The sequence below is a fragment of the Gracilinanus agilis genome, chromosome 1 (assembly GCF_016433145.1).
Source record: "Gracilinanus agilis isolate LMUSP501 chromosome 1, AgileGrace, whole genome shotgun sequence".
Lineage (NCBI taxonomy): Eukaryota > Metazoa > Chordata > Mammalia > Didelphimorphia > Didelphidae > Gracilinanus > Gracilinanus agilis.
The window spans coordinates 109,328,014-109,345,356 of record NC_058130.1 but is presented as its reverse complement, the minus strand read 5'-3'; the positions used below and the strand labels follow the sequence as shown (position 1 = coordinate 109,345,356).

At 33.9% G+C, this 17,343-nt stretch overlaps 1 protein-coding gene across 1 annotated transcript in view; it reads left to right on the top strand.

The window, feature by feature from the left end:
• Positions 1 to 17,343, top strand: part of FSD1L (fibronectin type III and SPRY domain containing 1 like) — a 93,948-nt gene that overhangs the window by 30,030 nt on the left and 46,575 nt on the right. Inside the window, exons 5-6 of the mRNA XM_044685295.1 lie at positions 6,416 to 6,438; positions 13,629 to 13,750. Coding sequence (XP_044541230.1) covers positions 6,416 to 6,438; positions 13,629 to 13,750 — 145 coding nt within the window. The remainder of the gene's footprint in view (positions 1 to 6,415; positions 6,439 to 13,628; positions 13,751 to 17,343) is intronic.

Here is a 17,343-nt window from a genome sequence, read left to right as displayed (position 1 = left end):
TTTCAGATTTCCCTTTCTCCAAATTGATTTTAGCCAGGTTTTAGTATAGTTTAATGTTTGGAATTATGATTTGTTAATCATTATTTTGTTATGAATTTATTTCAGTTGTACTTAACCTTATGGACAAGTGCAAAAATTTAGTCTCTTGATTTTTCAACCTATCCACATCCTGCATATCTTACATAACACATGGAGTAAAACAAATCTCCATTTTATATTGAAACAAATGAGATTTTCCTAATGTCCTTTGGATCACATCATCATAGACCATTATACATAGGAGTTGGACCTAGTTCACTTGTATTAATCAACAAAATTTTTCATTAGCTTTTCCAGGCTGACCAGTGTCATAATGATAATACTCTAGTTAGGCTAGTAATGTGACATCAGTCTTCAATTTAATTAAAATTCTTAGTTGCTTACAGTCTTACTTTTTATGCACAATCCACATCTTCCAAATTTTCACCCTGGGAAATGTTTTTACACAAGAATAATGGATAAGGAATCAGGAAGTAGAATCCAGTTATGGTACTTCAAAACAAGAAGTAGTACTTGTGCAAATAAGCCACTTAAAATGGGACCAGGTCTCATCATTTGTAAAATAAAGGCATTGGGCTAGGTGATTGACATGGAGCATGTGTTCTATTTGCCATCTTTCAGAGCACTGATTTTTTTGCATTGTAGGAAAAGAATTAGCATAGTCATTTGGAATTTTTTCTTCCTGCTATCATTCTTAAAAGAACAGTATTGTCATCTATGAACTGGTATTTAAAGTTCAAGATGATGCTGTCATTCAAATTATTCTTTTGTTTTTATCTATTTTAAAATAGCATTTGCTTACTGCACAAATGAAGCAGATTTGAGTTTAAATAATGAAGCCAACAAAAGCAGGAGTAAATATTGCCTGAGTAATGTATTTGTTGGTTAAATGTCATCTTCATATTCTTGTTATTAACCCTGACATTAATATTTAATGATACTCTTAGGAAATATGCCGACTTTCCAGATTGGAGTTCAAAGTGTAATGGAAAGTACTTTGAAGTAGGAATGAGAACATACATGAGTTTAATTCCGTTTCATCCACTAACAAGTTTTGGTAACCTTTACTTAGTTATTGGGGCTCAGATTTCTCAGTTTAAAATTAAGGATGTTGGACTAAATCTTTAAGGACCATTCTAGCTCTAAATTCTGTGATTTTATGAAAGTAGAAAAAGGGGAAGAAAGGGCAGCAAGGTGTCACAGCCAGTAGAGCACTGGACCTGGAGAATAGAAGACCTGAGTTCAAATTTGGCTTTAGATACTCCTGGGTATATGACCCTGGGCAAGTCACTTAACCCTGTTTGCCTCAGTTTCCTCATCTGTAAAATGATTTGGACAAGGAAATGCAAACTACCACTCTGGTATCTTTGCTAAGAAAATTCCAAATGAGGTCGTACAGAATCAGACACAACTAAATGCCAGAATAACAACAAATAGGGGAAGATGACAAACTTTTGGAAAATATGGACAGAATCAAAGAGCCCCCAAACTGTACAAATGTTTAATTATAATCTTTTTTTTACATTTTTAAACCCTTAACTTCTGTGTATTGACTCCTAGGTGGAAGAGTGGTAAGGGTGGGCAATGGGGGTCAAGTGACTTGCCCAGGGTCACACAGCTGGGAAGTGTCTGAGGCCGGATTTGAACCTAGGACCTCCTGTCTCTAGGCCTGACTCTCAATCCACTGAGCTACCCGGCTGCCCCTAATCTTTTGTTTTTACATCATCTACATTTTTGACTGTATCCCTCCCTACTGCTCCTTAAAGAGCCATACTTTAAAATACTTAAAAAGAGAAGAAGAAAGTTGGGAATAACTAATCAGCATATTAAAGAAGACTGACATCATATGCAGTGCTATGTCACTGAAGGTGGTATGTGATTTCTTAACAGATTGGAAGTGTTTGGTTATAGATATAGCAGTCATGATGAGAAAAGTTTTATGCTATGAAAATTCATCTTGGTGCCTTTTAAGAAACAAATGCCTTCAATTTATTAACTCCTTCTAATCTCAAGGCTTATTTTACTGCTCTGTCTTTGAGATCTTTATATTCAGTTATATGACTTGTGCTTGGTGAGTTACATAGATGAGTGTTTTTTTTTTTTTTAACATTTCTTCATTCAGTAAATTGTTTTCTTTAAAAAAAAAACTAGAGGGGCATTTGGGTAGCTTAGTGGATTGAGAGTCAGGCCTAGAGACGGTAGGTCCTAGGTTCAAATCCGGCTTCAGACACTTCCCAGTTGTGTGACCCTGGGCAAGTCACTTGACCCCCATTACCCACCCTTACCACTCTTCCACCTAGGAGCCAATACACAGAAGTTAAGGGTTTAAAAAAAAACTAGATTCTAGGATCTTGATAATCTAATTTAGCTTTTATGAATTTAGACACTGCTATTTTTGTGTATGTGTATATACATGGCTGTGTGACTAATCATTTTATTTCCTTAGCTATCATGCCTTTAAGCATATTGTAGTTTCTTTATTATTAAGCTTCTTGACATTATACATTTTTTGTTGCCTTGTCTGAAATCATGATTGTAGCACTACTTTTAAAAAGAAGTACTTGAAGTATATAGGAATTCTAGTTCCTCATTTTATTTTTGTGTAGGTTTTTTTAAAAAATGTTTCATGCTTACAGAAAGTTGTAAAGTTTTGTTTTCAGGAGTTTAATCTATTCATATTTAAAGTTAAATTGTTAGATTTCTGTTTTTCTTCATTTAATTTAAGACATGTAGACTACTATTTACTTAGGAAGATCTTATTTCAAGTCCCTGCCTCTTACATGTGTAGCTATATGACCACGAGCAAGTCACAGAAGTTTGCCAGTATGTCTTAATGGAAGGAATTTTCACACCAAGACTTCCTACATCAATGAAATTTAAGGTCTAAACACTGTCCTCTCCAAAAATACCCCAATCAACCAATCCAACTCCATTTTATATTGATTTTCCCCTCTGTGCTTGGCTTTTTCTGTTGTGTTTGCTTATACTTATTTAATCATCATTTTCAAGGAGTTCTTTTATACTTCCTTTTTTTTTTCCTTTTTCCTTTCCTTACCCAGATTTCTTAAATTTATTTAAATTAAATTTTCACTTTTCCTAATTAAACATCTTTTTTTTCTGTTTTTACTTTTTTTTCATGCCAGATAAGAGTATGTTTCAGAATTCTTGTTATATGTGCCATCTCCGCCCTCTAATCTATTTTTTTAAGTTGAGTAATATTCATTTATGATGTCCCTTTCTAAGCAGTATTAATTTACTAATTTTCTTTTCTTATTTCAAACTCCTTCCAGTTTTTTTCTGAAATTGTGTCCCCTGTTCATGGATTATAACTTTTAGAGATAGAAGGGACTTTTACTAACCAGTTTTCTTTATTCTTTCTCTGTACCTCATACAAGATAGGGCTTCTGGAGTACAGAAGTTTTGTTCTTTCTTCTGACCCATTGATCTTTTAGTATAATGGCAAATCATGCTTGATACTCTCTTCATTTTTTATTTAGTTTTGTGTTTATTTTGAAGAACTTTTTCCTGATGACTCTCATTTTTGATCTTTATTTATGAAGGAGGAATTGTGGTGTGAGGGAGATACACAGACCCTAGGGCCCAGACTTAACACTGTATCCTTCTATTCACTTCTGTCCATTTTAAGGCCAGTATATACTACTTAGGAAACCTTCAAACTCTTACTTTTTGTCATAGTGACAACTCTTAAAACATAAGAGCAAGGCTACACAAAGAAGATCAGATTTGAACCCAGGTCCTCCTGACTCCAAGCCTAAGGCTCCTAAGTGACTTATGTCACCATGTCTGCCTTGTACATTCATTGACTGCTCCTGAGGACCAATATACTTTTTCTCTTATATGGTAAGATGAATTCTTTATTGGGAAAAGATACTTTCTTGAGTTGCCTATTCTTTCCAGATGTGGCTTATCCTCAATTCTATCGACCTTCTTGTCATTTGCCTCTTTCCTATCATCAGAGAACTTTATATTAGGCCTCTATACTATGTTTTTCTCCACCTCTGCCTCCCTGCCCCAGTCAGAAAATGGCATCTCCCACTATACCACTCCACTTCCTTCATGAATAAAAAGTTTTAGAGAATGAGATTCAATAGGAAAAGACCTCTCCTTGGCATTTTTTCCTGTCTAGGCCAGAGGGGCTAAATAATTTCATAGATCATTCAGAACTGAGTATTGGAGATGTCCCACTAACACCTTTTTCTAATGGAAACTACACAGGGGAATGACTGGAGCTGATTTGGCTGTTTCCACTCTTCCCTGCCTCTCCATCTGTCTGCATGGAAGAGCTGCTTTTCGTTGCTGGCTCTTCTCTCCCCACTGTTGTTCATGTCCTGGTTGCCTTTTTTTCTTGCATTTTTTAATAAATAAAAGGTTTATGGGGCTTATTACTTGTTGGTTCAAGGGACTACTCTAGGAATCATCTTATTCTATTATCTTGCAAGTTATTTGACCATTTTGGGCCTCATTCTGTAATGTGAGGGTTGGAGAGAGATTGTTTATTTAATTTCTGGTCTTGTGTTTAGTGTTCTATATCATACTTTGTCATTATTTTAGTTAAGTAAAATGTTAATGCACAATATTCAATAATTTAATAACACATACAGTGTTTTGTCTGCTATAAATGAATCATCTCTGAGAATAAGCCGCTATCTCTGATTCAAATAACATCACTTGAAAATGTACACATATAGCTTTGATCTTGATCCACATGATATATGAAACTGCCATTTGATTTGATGAATGTGCTCATTTTAATTGAAATGTTTTATCCTGAAGCATTAGCAAATAAAGAATATTTAGATTAACCTTGCTAAATCTCCAGGAAGTCTTTATCACCATCCTTGTACTTTATCTCCAAATGGCTTAAGTTCCTTATGTTGTAATATAAAATGGTGGTGGTGCAGAATCAGTCAGTGAACAAAAATTTATTTTTAAAATAAAGTTTTACTAATATATTTTGCCTTTATAGCATATAGATTCCCTCCCTTAACATAGTGCCTCTAGCACGTTGAACAGTGCCTGACACATAGTAAGCACTAATAACAATTTATTTAAAGAAAATCAAGAGGAAAAAATTAGTATGTGTAAGCATTTATTATGCACTAGTGCCAGGCTCTGTTCTAGGTCCTGTGAATATAAAGACAAAAATAAGATAGGCCTTACTTTCAAAGAGCTTACATTTTATTGGGATAATAAAATACACATATGCACACACGTGTATAATTGTAAATAAAATAAATACCAAATAATTTTTGGTGAGGATGAGTTCAGGAAGTGCTTTCATGTAGGCATTGTGTAAACAGAGATTTGAAGGAAACAAGTGTTCCTGAGATGCAGAGGTGAGGTGGGAATAAAATTCTGGGCATTGAGGACAATAAAGGGGGCAGAAAAAGGATTCAGATTGCTCTCTGGGAGGGATAGCAGGAAGGCCAATTGACCAGACTGTAGAGTAAGAGAAAGGGAGTTAGGAATAATAAGGTTGAAGGGTGATGGGTGTAAGAAAAAAGATAAAAAAAGAGTGATATAAAATAGAGAGTAAATACTTTCTAAAGGCAGTAGTTTTATATTGACAACAGGAAAAAACATTAGATTTAGGTCTGATTTTGAGTCATGAGTCCATTTTCCATAGAATTCTAATTACTTCTCCTGAGGTTAGACATACCTTTACTAATGCAGGTATAATTAGACCCAGATAGCATTGTTCCTTTTCTTCCAGCATTGTATTTTTTAAAACTTTCTTTATCTTTTCTGGTTTGTTGCTCATTTCCTTTTGCTTTGGTCTGCTGAAAGGTTACAAAACATTTTGTTCTTTCTTTTCCCTTTTAAGATATTGCTAATGATTTACTGATAGATATTTTGGATGACTGCCAGTTTCAGGGAGAAAGAAATTCTAGCTCTCATTTAGAATACTTTATAGAAGCCATACTAAGCTATGAAGGAATAAATTTGGAAGAGGTTGAATAGATAGAAATTTTGAAGCACTAAAATTATAAGTGGTTTTATGAACTTCCCTTGGCTTTTATATAAAGTACATCTAATTATTTCAACTAAAAATGAATGAGTAAAGAAGGAAAAGTGTTCAGTGTTGCCTGAAGTTGGTCTGAAGTGGTTTGATGGCCTTCTTTTGAACTGATTTATTTGGGTGTTAAAGTATTACTACAGTTCTAACATTTAATTAACAAAAGTTTGTGAGATTATAAGAATATTTTCTCAAAATTTTCTGATAACTTGGGTTTTGGTGAATGTTAACTAAGCTGCTGCAGAGTTTATATTCTAACTTTTCTTGCATGTTACTGCATTTGAAAATTGCATGAAAGCACTAACTGCCTTCTTTCTCTTCTCCCTGACTTGCTCCAAGGCTGCCAGACAGATCAAAGATAGGTATGGTACATACTCTACATTCCATTTTTTAAAAAGTATTGATTTAAAAGTCAGAAATGAAATTCACTTTTTTGTTTTGATCACAACCTCAATGGTTGAAATAAAAATATTTAGTGGTATAGTGGGTGAGGAAGGGCACTATCTACATATCCTCTTGAAATAGCCATTGTTTCTCTTCATCTTTAAAATATAGTTTGAGGGAAAAAATGTGTCACCCAAGGAATTTCATTTCTGACATGATTCTCATTTATGTTGCCAAACATATCATACAATAGATTTGATACAATCAATTCTTGATTTTTTTTTGATAAAGAGGAGAGGTACTATGAATTATTTTTTTAATTCATATTTGTTTTTGGAATTTATTTTTGTGTTTAAATTTGATATCTTGATAATATATAGTATTTTGAACAATCTTGGAAGTTTTAATGTTGTACTGATTTTTCAAAATGCCCATTGCTTCTCTTGATTCTCTCTTGCCAACTTTTTTGTACTCCAGGAAGATAATGGGTTTAAAATTCATCTCTTGGTGGTAGAACCAAGGATTTGCTAGAAGTCTCAGGATTCTGGATGTTAATAAGACTAAAGTTTTGTAGGAACTTCAGATGGCATCATTTTAAGAATATTAGTAGGAAGTAGGGAAGTCAGTGCAATTACTTATAGATAATGATCAAGAATTGATTGTATTATGATTATTAGCCTAAGATGTGTGCCTTCCTCCCTACCCTTTTCTCTATCCCTCTTCACTTTATCCCTTTACTTTGGATTATGGGATTCTTTGAAAAGTATTGCTGTTTCCAAACATGTCCACCAATCTGTAAGATATGAAATATTTTTCACCATTGTAGTGGGACTAATTTGCTAATGAAGGACTATGTGAAAGAATTTTCAAAATTATGTTTATTAATTTTGATTGAGAAATTCAGTTCTTAATCCATATTCTTTTATGCTATACTATTGAGAACAAGTTAGTCTATATAGATCTTTACAATTATTTAAATAATTGTATTGTAAAATATTTTAATTCTAACTTTTGTATTAATATTTTTTATTGTGCTTGTAAATCAAATGGTGAGAGCCAGGAGGAGGAGATTTCTGCCAAGAGTTACTTTTTTTGTCTTATTTTAAAAATGAACTTGTTTGTTGGAAGGAAATAAAAGCTACACAGACTTTTAAATTAGGAATTCTTGGGGTCTAAGAATTTTTAAAATATATATTTTTATTAAGTTTTAAATAAAATTGGTTTCTTTATAATCCTCTGTATTTTATTTTTATGCATTTAAAAACATTCTGTGAAGGGATCAGAAGGTTTCACTAGACTGCCAAAAGGGTTTATGATGCAAAAATGGTTTAGAATCTATTAATCCAGGCTTAAATAGATGAAGTTATCATTCATTCTTGACCTGATGAGAGATTTGGTCCTTTCTGGTATCTTTTTTTCTAACATCATCTCTGTTTGTAGAATACTCATGTGATTTTCTGTGAGAATTTTGTTCTAAACTCTAGCACCTAACTCCTCATGATAAGATATTTTGTTTTCTGACTTCTAATGATTATTACCACAAGCTTTAGGACATATTCTACATGACCCAAGATCTGTGGTCAGTTTGCAATGGCCATCTGATCAGCAGACTTTTATGCTGCAGAACTTATTGTCCTTAATATATCATTACCTCACAGCTGAAGGTTATCCTGAACTCCATGGTGACAAGTTTTATGACTACAAGCTAAGGATCAACATTGATATTTCTTTTACATACATGCCTTGTTCCTATCTGATATGCTAATGCCTTCAATTTAGTTGAGGAATGGCCACTGAATGTAGAACCCAACTGCACAAACAGCATTTGGACAATTATGGCTACCCCATGATAATAGATGCTGAATTGGGGAAAGAGGAGGAAGAGATGTTTGACCTCAGATCCTTGAAACCTTATCTATGTGGAAGCTGTTTTGAAGCCCATTCTGAGGATGTCAAGAGCTTTAACTTGCATGATATGTGAGAAGCATATCAAGGAACGGTTTGGGCCAGTAAGAGCTTAGAAATTCTTGAATCTATACTTGAGACAACTTCAGCCAAAAGATTCAAGAATTGAAGGATGAAGGACACTGGCTATTCTGTTTCTCAGGTGTCAACATTGACCAAGAATGGCCATTTTACATTTGAGAAGAGTTTCTAGCAATCATGTGTTCACATTAATGACATAGAGACCATGTTCTTGAATATGAGTCATTGCTTTACTAGCACTTTTTATTTGAAAAGGACAAACATCATTGACCTGTTAGTTTTTGTGATGCTACAATATTTCATGAAGGTTGTACTTATAGTATATGATAAGGTAGATGGCAAGATACCTAGAATACATCAGTTCCTGGTGACATAAAATGAAAAAGTTACCAACAGGCTGATTGGGTACAAGATCTTTCTGGCATCTTATCTTTGTTGAGTTGTTGTTTTGTTAAGAGTTGTTTTCTATCATGGTCAAACTGATAGAAAAACATTAGACATAGATTTAGAGGTCATCTAGTCCAACCATCTCATTTTATTTTATTTCAAATTTTTAGTAATAATACCATTTTAATTTATGATTGTATCTCTCCTTGCTTCCCTTCTTAGAGAACCAGTTTCTTTGAACAAGAATAAAAAAGAGGGGTATAAAGCAGTTGATTAAAACTAGCCAACATACAACCTATTGTGATCACACACACACACACACACACACACACACACACACACACACACACAGTGTTACAGTGTTCTACCCTCAAAATTCTCCCATTTTGTTAAGCAAGAAACTGAAGCTTAGCAAAATTAAAGGATACTTTTGAAAGTTTTAATTCCTCTTTGGTTCACCTGCAGTTTTAATTCTTTAGAAACTGGCATTCTTTGACTTTGTAATAAACTAAATTGTAATGTATATACTGCATTATATTTTATAAATTAATTTATGACATAACTAAATTATGTCATAAATTTAAAAATAAATTTTTAAAAGATGCACCTTTGTTCCAGATCTTTTACTTTCTCACCAGTATCTCCTAACATCTCAAAGGTATATATACAGTGGCTGGCAACACTTATTTTCTGATCTCTAATACTCTGCCTAAGCCATCCACAAGAAAATCAAGTTGAGAAAAATAGTAATAAAAGGAGCTACCTCCAGTCTTATCTCATTCAGGAGCATCTTTCTCTTTCCATTATCTCTCCCTTACCTCTTATTTCTTCCTCTCTTCTTTTCCTCTCCCCTTTCTTCTCATAGTTGTTGCCTATTTTCTATACCTCACAAATAGGGTGTTTAGCTTGTTAACCCCCTACTTATCTCTGTCATTAATTATTGAAAAAAAATACATCCTTCACACATACTCTAGAAATCTATGGCTTTAGCCCTTTGGAAGTCTTTGCCACTAATCCATTTTTCACTGTCCTATTTAGTTTGCTTGTGGCATATTTATGAGTGATTTTTCATTAGTAAAACCTTTTGAAAAATCTAAGCCTGGCTTAGAGTTCAGCCCTTATTGACTGGGTAGTATGATGGAGAGTACTGTTTTCCCAGTAGACTTCTATAGTATATCAGCTCTAGCAAAAAAAACTGATTCCTTTTCTTTTTCTGTTTGAAAGTTGAACAGTCATCAGTTTTCCTGTTTCAGTTTGTTTTTGTATGATGAGCTTTCAGTTCTTAACTTATTTGGGGTGACTGATAGATTTTGAGATGATCAAACTTCTTCAGGTCACTAGTTCCTACTATCCCTCATTTTCTTTGTTTTATTTCCAAGATGCTTTCCCTTAGAAAACATTAGTGTGTTTTGTCCAGATTTTTTGCTATATTTTTACTATACCAAAACATCTTAAACAGACAGTGAAAATAGCATGTGATTTTCCTCCAGGGAAAGAGGTGTAAGTCAGGCAGAGATAGGTTTTATGGAAGAATGTGTCAGTGTGTGGACTGAATAGATATAAAGAAGATGAAAGACAACAGATGATGAATGAACTTTTCCAGTGTTTATAATAACAGAGGGGTATATAGGATAAGGGGAAGATGGCAGAATAATATAGGTGCTTTTACTCTATCTAACCTAAAAATTATCTCTCTGACTAATAATAAATGTATGTTTTTCCAAAGGAGACAGTTTTATTTAAGGTTCAATATTATGCTTTGCTTCTTCAGCTGAGACTCTAGGTAGGCAAGGTAGACAGATACTTAGTGTACAACAAGCAAGGGAGTACAAGAAGATATATTTCTTACCATTAATAAAAACAAATTCAATTCTATAAACATTATGTACCTCTTGTGTGCCAGGCATTATGCTAATAGCTAGGGATATAAATTAAAAAAAGAAAGCTCTCTGCCCTCACGGAGCTTACAGTTTAATTGAAGGAAGATAACACACAAAAGGAAGGGGAAAAGTCAGGGAGTACCTGCCATAGGGGCATGATATTCTGTAGAGTTAAATCAACAGAACTGCTGATGGACAGTGAAGAGATTGATGGAAAGTTCAGATTCCAGTCTTCTTTAAAAGAAAACCCAGAGGGGGCAGCTGGGTAGCTCAGTGGATTGAGAGCTAAGCCTAGAGATGGGAGGTCCTAGGTTCAAATCCGGCCTCAGACACTTCCCAGCTGTGTGACCCTGGGCAAGTCACTTGACCCCCATTGCCCACCCTTACCATTCTTCCACGAAGGAACCAATACACAGAAGTTAAGGGTTAAAAAAAAAAACAACCCAGAAAAGAGTTTAGCGTCTATCCTTCAAGTGGCACAGTGGATAGATAGAACACAGCCTGAGTCAAGAAGATCTAGCCTCAGACACTTACTAGCTGTGTGACTCTGGACAAGTCAGTTAACTCTGTTTGCCTCAATTTCTTCATTTGTAAAATGAATGAGTTGAAAGAAAGAAATGGCAAAGTACTCTAGTATCTTTGCCAAGAAAATTCCAAATGGAGTCCTAAAGAATTGAAATGACTGAACAACAAATTCAGTGTGCCTTTTTAAGAAACTATTTTAAAAACATTAATATTGGCTATTTTCCTAGATGTCACAGATTGATAGATGTGGATTCATATAAGGTTTATTGCCTTTTAAAATGCCTGAAAAGTTTTAAAATACCTCATTGTTCTTCAGCTTTTTAAACTGAAATTCCAATCTTGTTTGTGTTAGGTTTTATAGGAACCAATGAAGATAATAAATTATTTAATTTATGTAACAAGCATTTGCTTTGCTTTGTATATGATTCTTTCAGATGTCAAAAGTACTTCAGAAATACAAAATTGTGTACATATGACAACCCAATATGAGAGGTGTATACTAGAATTCCAATCTATTGAATTGGTCCTTATCAGGAACCTGAGATTGCATTTGAATCCTTGGGACTTCTTTTTGGTGTGCAGATTGCTCTGTTAAAAAACCATTTCCCTAGACTTGAAATTAAATAATGTAAGAGCAACAAGGTGGAGATATCTCTTAATTGCAAAGGTTGATTCTGTTGATCTAATTAGTCAAGTGAGTACCTTCTTCCTTCAGTGATCTGTGTGCATCTCTTATTCATGCTTGATTGAAAGGGTTAGTCTTCCCTGATTTCAGCCTGGCTACAGTTTACAATGCTTGATGCACGTAGCAATTTAATATGGGCAGAAACATTAAAATTTTAGGGAGAAATGTGACATTTAGAATTTTTCTGTTTTTTTTTTAGTCAAAATGAAAACATTTAAGCAGTGTATTATTTATTTTTCTTTTTTTATCTACACTTTTGGGTTTCATTCCTGAAAGGGGATATGAGTAAGGGAATTCCCTTTACCAATGCAGATTGTCCACTATTCTGTACTTTACAGCCTTATAGTGTTTTTGGATCCACCAAAAAATTAAGGGACTTGTTCACGTTCATATAGTCAATATGTGTCAGAGGTAGGACTATTTTATCATGCCCTATTAATTAAAACAAATACATAGAAATTAGGTTACCATCTAAAACTCATTTTGAAAATGGATTATAGGGAAGCTTTTAAAATACACCACTATAAGCATTTTGTAAATGTAGATATGCTATCATAGTCAGACCACATCTAGAATATAATGTTCAGCTTTGGGGTCCACAATTTAAGAACAACCCGGATAAGCTAGACAGTGTCCAGAAGAGGGCAACCAGCATGGTGAGTGGCTTGAGTTCATGTCATATGACTATTTGCTGAAGGAACTGAGAAAATGCAGTTTGGAAAAGAGAAGAATGGCAGGAGGACAATGACAAGTGATATGTTCTAGTATTTGAAGGACTGTCATGTGGAAGAGGAATTAGAGTTGTTCTGTTTGGCCTGTAAGGCAGAACAAGGAACAAATGGATGGAAGTTGCAAAGAGGGAAAATTTGGTTTGTTGGGAAAAACTTCCTAACTATTAGACCAATCTCAAAAGTGGAATAGACTGGTGTGTTTCTCCTTGGAGGTCTTAAAGCCAGAGGCAGCATGACCAAATGCTAGGTATGTTATAGTGTAAATTTCCTTTGAACATGGGTTGGACTAAATGACCAGTAAAGATCCCTTCTAACTTAAATTTTGTGATTTTTGTGAAAGTACAAAGTTTACTAAAATGAAATATCAGTATCTTAATATAACTAATTTTTAAAGCAACTAAAAATGAAGTAGTTGTACCCTGCAGTACCAATACTATGAAGGTTATTGATCACTTCACTCTTTCATCTAGACTCTCTAATTCCTATTTACCAAGCTGTATATCTTCTCTTTTGAGGACATATTTGCATGTGAACTGATATTAAAAGGCAGAATATGAATTAAAATTATTTTGATTATAATTTCTGGCATTTGGGAAAAACTTGGATTGACATCGTGGGGTTTTAGTATGAATATACGTGTAAATGGATAGTGATTAGTTCTATAAGAATGTAAAATTATAAATTTATGTAATTATGTTGATTTTTTTGTTAAATATATGTAATTTTAGAAATATATATTGAATGAGGGTTGCCTAACCCATTGATAAATTTTAATTTTTCCTTACATTAAGGAACTTTTACAGTTTTTCTGTATAATCTTATAAAGAATCCCAAACTACATTGTAATTGGACATATCATTGGTACCATCTTCAGAAATTATTAAACCTTTCCAGTTATTCATTTTATGAATTAATTTGGTAATTTTCCATGCTTTCTCCTCCTTTTTTAACCACATTACATTTGTGTTTAATAGAGTCACAATGGCTTCAGCTTTTCGCCTTTCTTTGAAACCAAAGGTCAGTGATAACATGACTCACCTAATGGTGGATTTTTCTCAGGAAAGACAGATGCTCCAGACTTTGAAGTTTCTGCCAGGTAAATGCAAAATTACTATGGTGTTCTTATATTAAATAGATTTTCTCCCTTTAAAAATTTTGTTGCAGACAGTGCTGTTTGAATATTATGATTACTTTCATTAGCTGGAAAAGTATTAGCAAAATTAACAATATGATAATTTAATGGAGTGTTAACTTTAAAATGACAAAGGTAAAGAAAAAAATTTTCTTTAAATCATACATTCTGCTATTGCATGCAATATTTTTCTAATTGATCTATTAAAATACTTATTTTTACTCAGACCTAGCCAGAGCCATTAAAAAGTTGGGACTAAATGTATAGGAATGGTATGGTAAATAAATGTTTAATGGATGATGGTTTAGGAAATATAATAGTTGAAACCACTAAGTTTGGGATTAAATAATTTAATCTAGCCTTGGTTATTTATTTTTTTTTTTAATTTTAAACCCTTAATTTCTGTGTATTGACTTATAGGTGGAAGATTGGTAAGGGTAGGCAATGGGGGTCAAGTGACTTGCCCAGGGTCACACAGCTGGGAAGTGTCTGAGGCCGGATTTGAACCTAGGACCTCCTGTCTCTAGGCCTGACTCTCAATCCACTGAGCTACCCAGCTGCCCCCGGTTATTTTTTTAAATTGGAGTGAAATTTGAAGTGAGTTTTTATTTCTAAAGTAATGTGTATTAACTTGAAAAATGTTTTAATCTAGCTAGAGGGATTGATTAGATAAAGTTGTGTTTGTGTAGATCTGTCTCAGTAGCTAAACCTGATGATGAGTAGCTGTTTTTGTTTAAAGGCAGTTTGTTATTTTGGGGAGTATTAGAGACTACATGGTACAGTAAAAAATGACATAGATTTGGAATCATCTCATTTTGAATTTTGGCTCTTCCTCTAGGTGAGGCCTGGTAAATTACTGAACCTCCTGAGCCTTGGATTTCTCATTTGTAAAATGAAGAAGAAAGATTATTTCTAACATTCCTTTCAGCTTCAAGTTCTATGAGCTGCAAAATAGAAACAATTATACATGTATTATTTTCCTTCTTTGGAATTAAAAGTATTAAATACATTGACTGTTTTATAAGTGTTTAAGGACTATCTAGACATTAACTATTAATAGTAACACTAGTAGTAGTAGTAATAGTAGAAAATGATTATTTATGATTGAATTAATCAATAAGTAAGCATTCATTAAGCACCTGCTATGTGCCAAATACTAGTCCAGGTGCTGGGGATAAAAGACAAAAAAGAAGCAGTTCTTATTCTTAAGGAGCTCATATTCTATCTAGAACAGTGGTTCCCAAACTTTTTTGGCCTACCACCCCCTTTCCAGAAAAAATATTACTCAGCCCCCTGGAAATTAATTTTTAAAAAATTTTAATAGCAATTAATAGGAAAGATAAATGCATCTGTGGCCATCACTGCTCCCCTGGATTGCTACAGCACCCACCAGGGGGGGTGGCGCCCACTTTGGGAATCACTGATCTAGAAAGACAAAATAGGGTATCTCAGATGTCCTAATACAGTTTTAAACTTTAATAGCTAGTAATCACTGGTAATAAATAAGCTGGTTTGATTGGGTTTTGGCTTCCAAGTTACCTGGATTTGTAAGCTTTAATTGTTTAAAACTGCATCAAGATTTTTGGGGCACTCTGTATACGTATATATACAAAAAGAGCACAAAGTAGTTAAAGAGGGTGAGCTTTAGAATTTTGGGGTGACCAGGAAAGGCTTCATGTAGAAGTTAGTGCTTGAACTGGACCTTGATGGAAGTGGGATTCTCTGAGACAGAAGGGAGAGAGGAAGTTAAGGCAAAATGTATAAAAAGTAGTATATTAGTTGAAATTTATCCACTTATAAGTGTTTAAAAATAATTAAATCAACAAAATAATATAAGTTCTGAAAAATTTGAATTAGTTCTATACTAACTTGTATGTTATTCACATATATATAAATTTGAATTTAATCAATTTAATGAGAAACTGCTACTTTTAAAGTGTTTGCCAGATGCAGAGTAATCAAATGAGCAGATTTAACAATTGTAAACTTTAGGAACTTGGATCTAAACTCTAGTTTGCTAATGTAAACCTTTTAATTCAGTCAGTTCACAAATTTATGAGTGCCAACTATGTGCTTGTCATAATGGATAATATGGAAGAATATAAAACATAGTTTCAGCTCAAATGGTTTAAGGAGCTTATAGTCTCTTTGGGAAGACAAAGGCAATATAAATGAAATAATTTCTGTATATCATGGTATATTTATTTACCATGTAATTTTTATATACCACATAATCCAATGTGTGTGTGTGTATATATATATATACATATATATATATTACATATATATTACTGAAGAACACATATTTTGTACTTTAGCCAACACCAACAAATACCTTTCTCTAGCACTATTAGTATGTATCAGATACCTAATACATACTATTTCCTATTTGAAACATAGGGAAAAAATAGAAAAATAATCTACTTCTTTACTTCAGCCGGAGGGATGGTCACAGTTAATTCTTGACATCATAAATGTTTGACTTCCCTACTTAAAAACTAGTATTCCCTTATCTGACCCCTCCTGTCATGCCATCTCTTTATATGTTTTATCCCTTCTACACCTCTTCTTTCTCCTCATCAAGATTTCCATTCCCTCTTATCCTCAGTACTTTCTCAGGCCATTTATCCCTTCTCTGACTTCACTTTCCTCCCTCTTCAAACTCAGATGAATTTCAATTCTACACTCTCCTCTCTTGTAGAATTTAATGTCTCCTTGTGAGTTGCCACTTTTCTTTTTTAAACATCAACCCTGAATTATACCTTCCATTTGACTCCTCCATTCCTATTCATGAGTTGCTGAAGAAAAGCTAAAGAAAATCTCATAACTATACTCATTTGGAACATTACAAATTTGTATTACCAGGCCCCAAATTGGCACTCACTGCAGTAAGGAAGATATTTTATTTCTCCCTAATTGATCCTTAATCTCTCCACAGAAGCTATTTCAAACCTTATCTCTCCTCAAGTTTTCTATACTTCTCTATCTCAGTTGAGGATTTTGCTTAATACTTTACTGAAAAAAACTGAGGCCATTCAACCTTAGCTCCCTCTTCTTCCATTCTCTTCATCTTAGAAACCAGCATTATCTTATTCTTGTTTCCTTTTCCCAATTTTCTGACAAAAAAGGTGGCTCTTTTCTTTGCCAAAGTGTGCTCCCTACCCACATACTTCATCCCATTCCTACCTGTCTTCTCCAGCAGATTGCATGTCTTCAGTCATTCTATTCCCCCACATAAATCCTCAACCTAACTGTATCAGCTGTTTTCTACCCTACTCCTCTCAGTGTGTGCTCATCTGTCTCATTCTGGTGTCCTCATCTCTCTAATCTTTCTGACCCAAAACCCTTGAAAAAGTAGTCCACACTAAATCCTTTTCATCTCCTTTCTCATTATTTAATCTTTTGCAATTTGGTCTTTGACCTTGGAAACCACTTCCTCTAAAGTTACTACTGATGACCTAAATTTAAAACTGAAGGAGCAGCTGGGCAACACAGTGGATTGAGAGCCAGGCCTAGAAATAGGAGGTCCTGGGTTCAAATTTGGCCTGAGACATTTC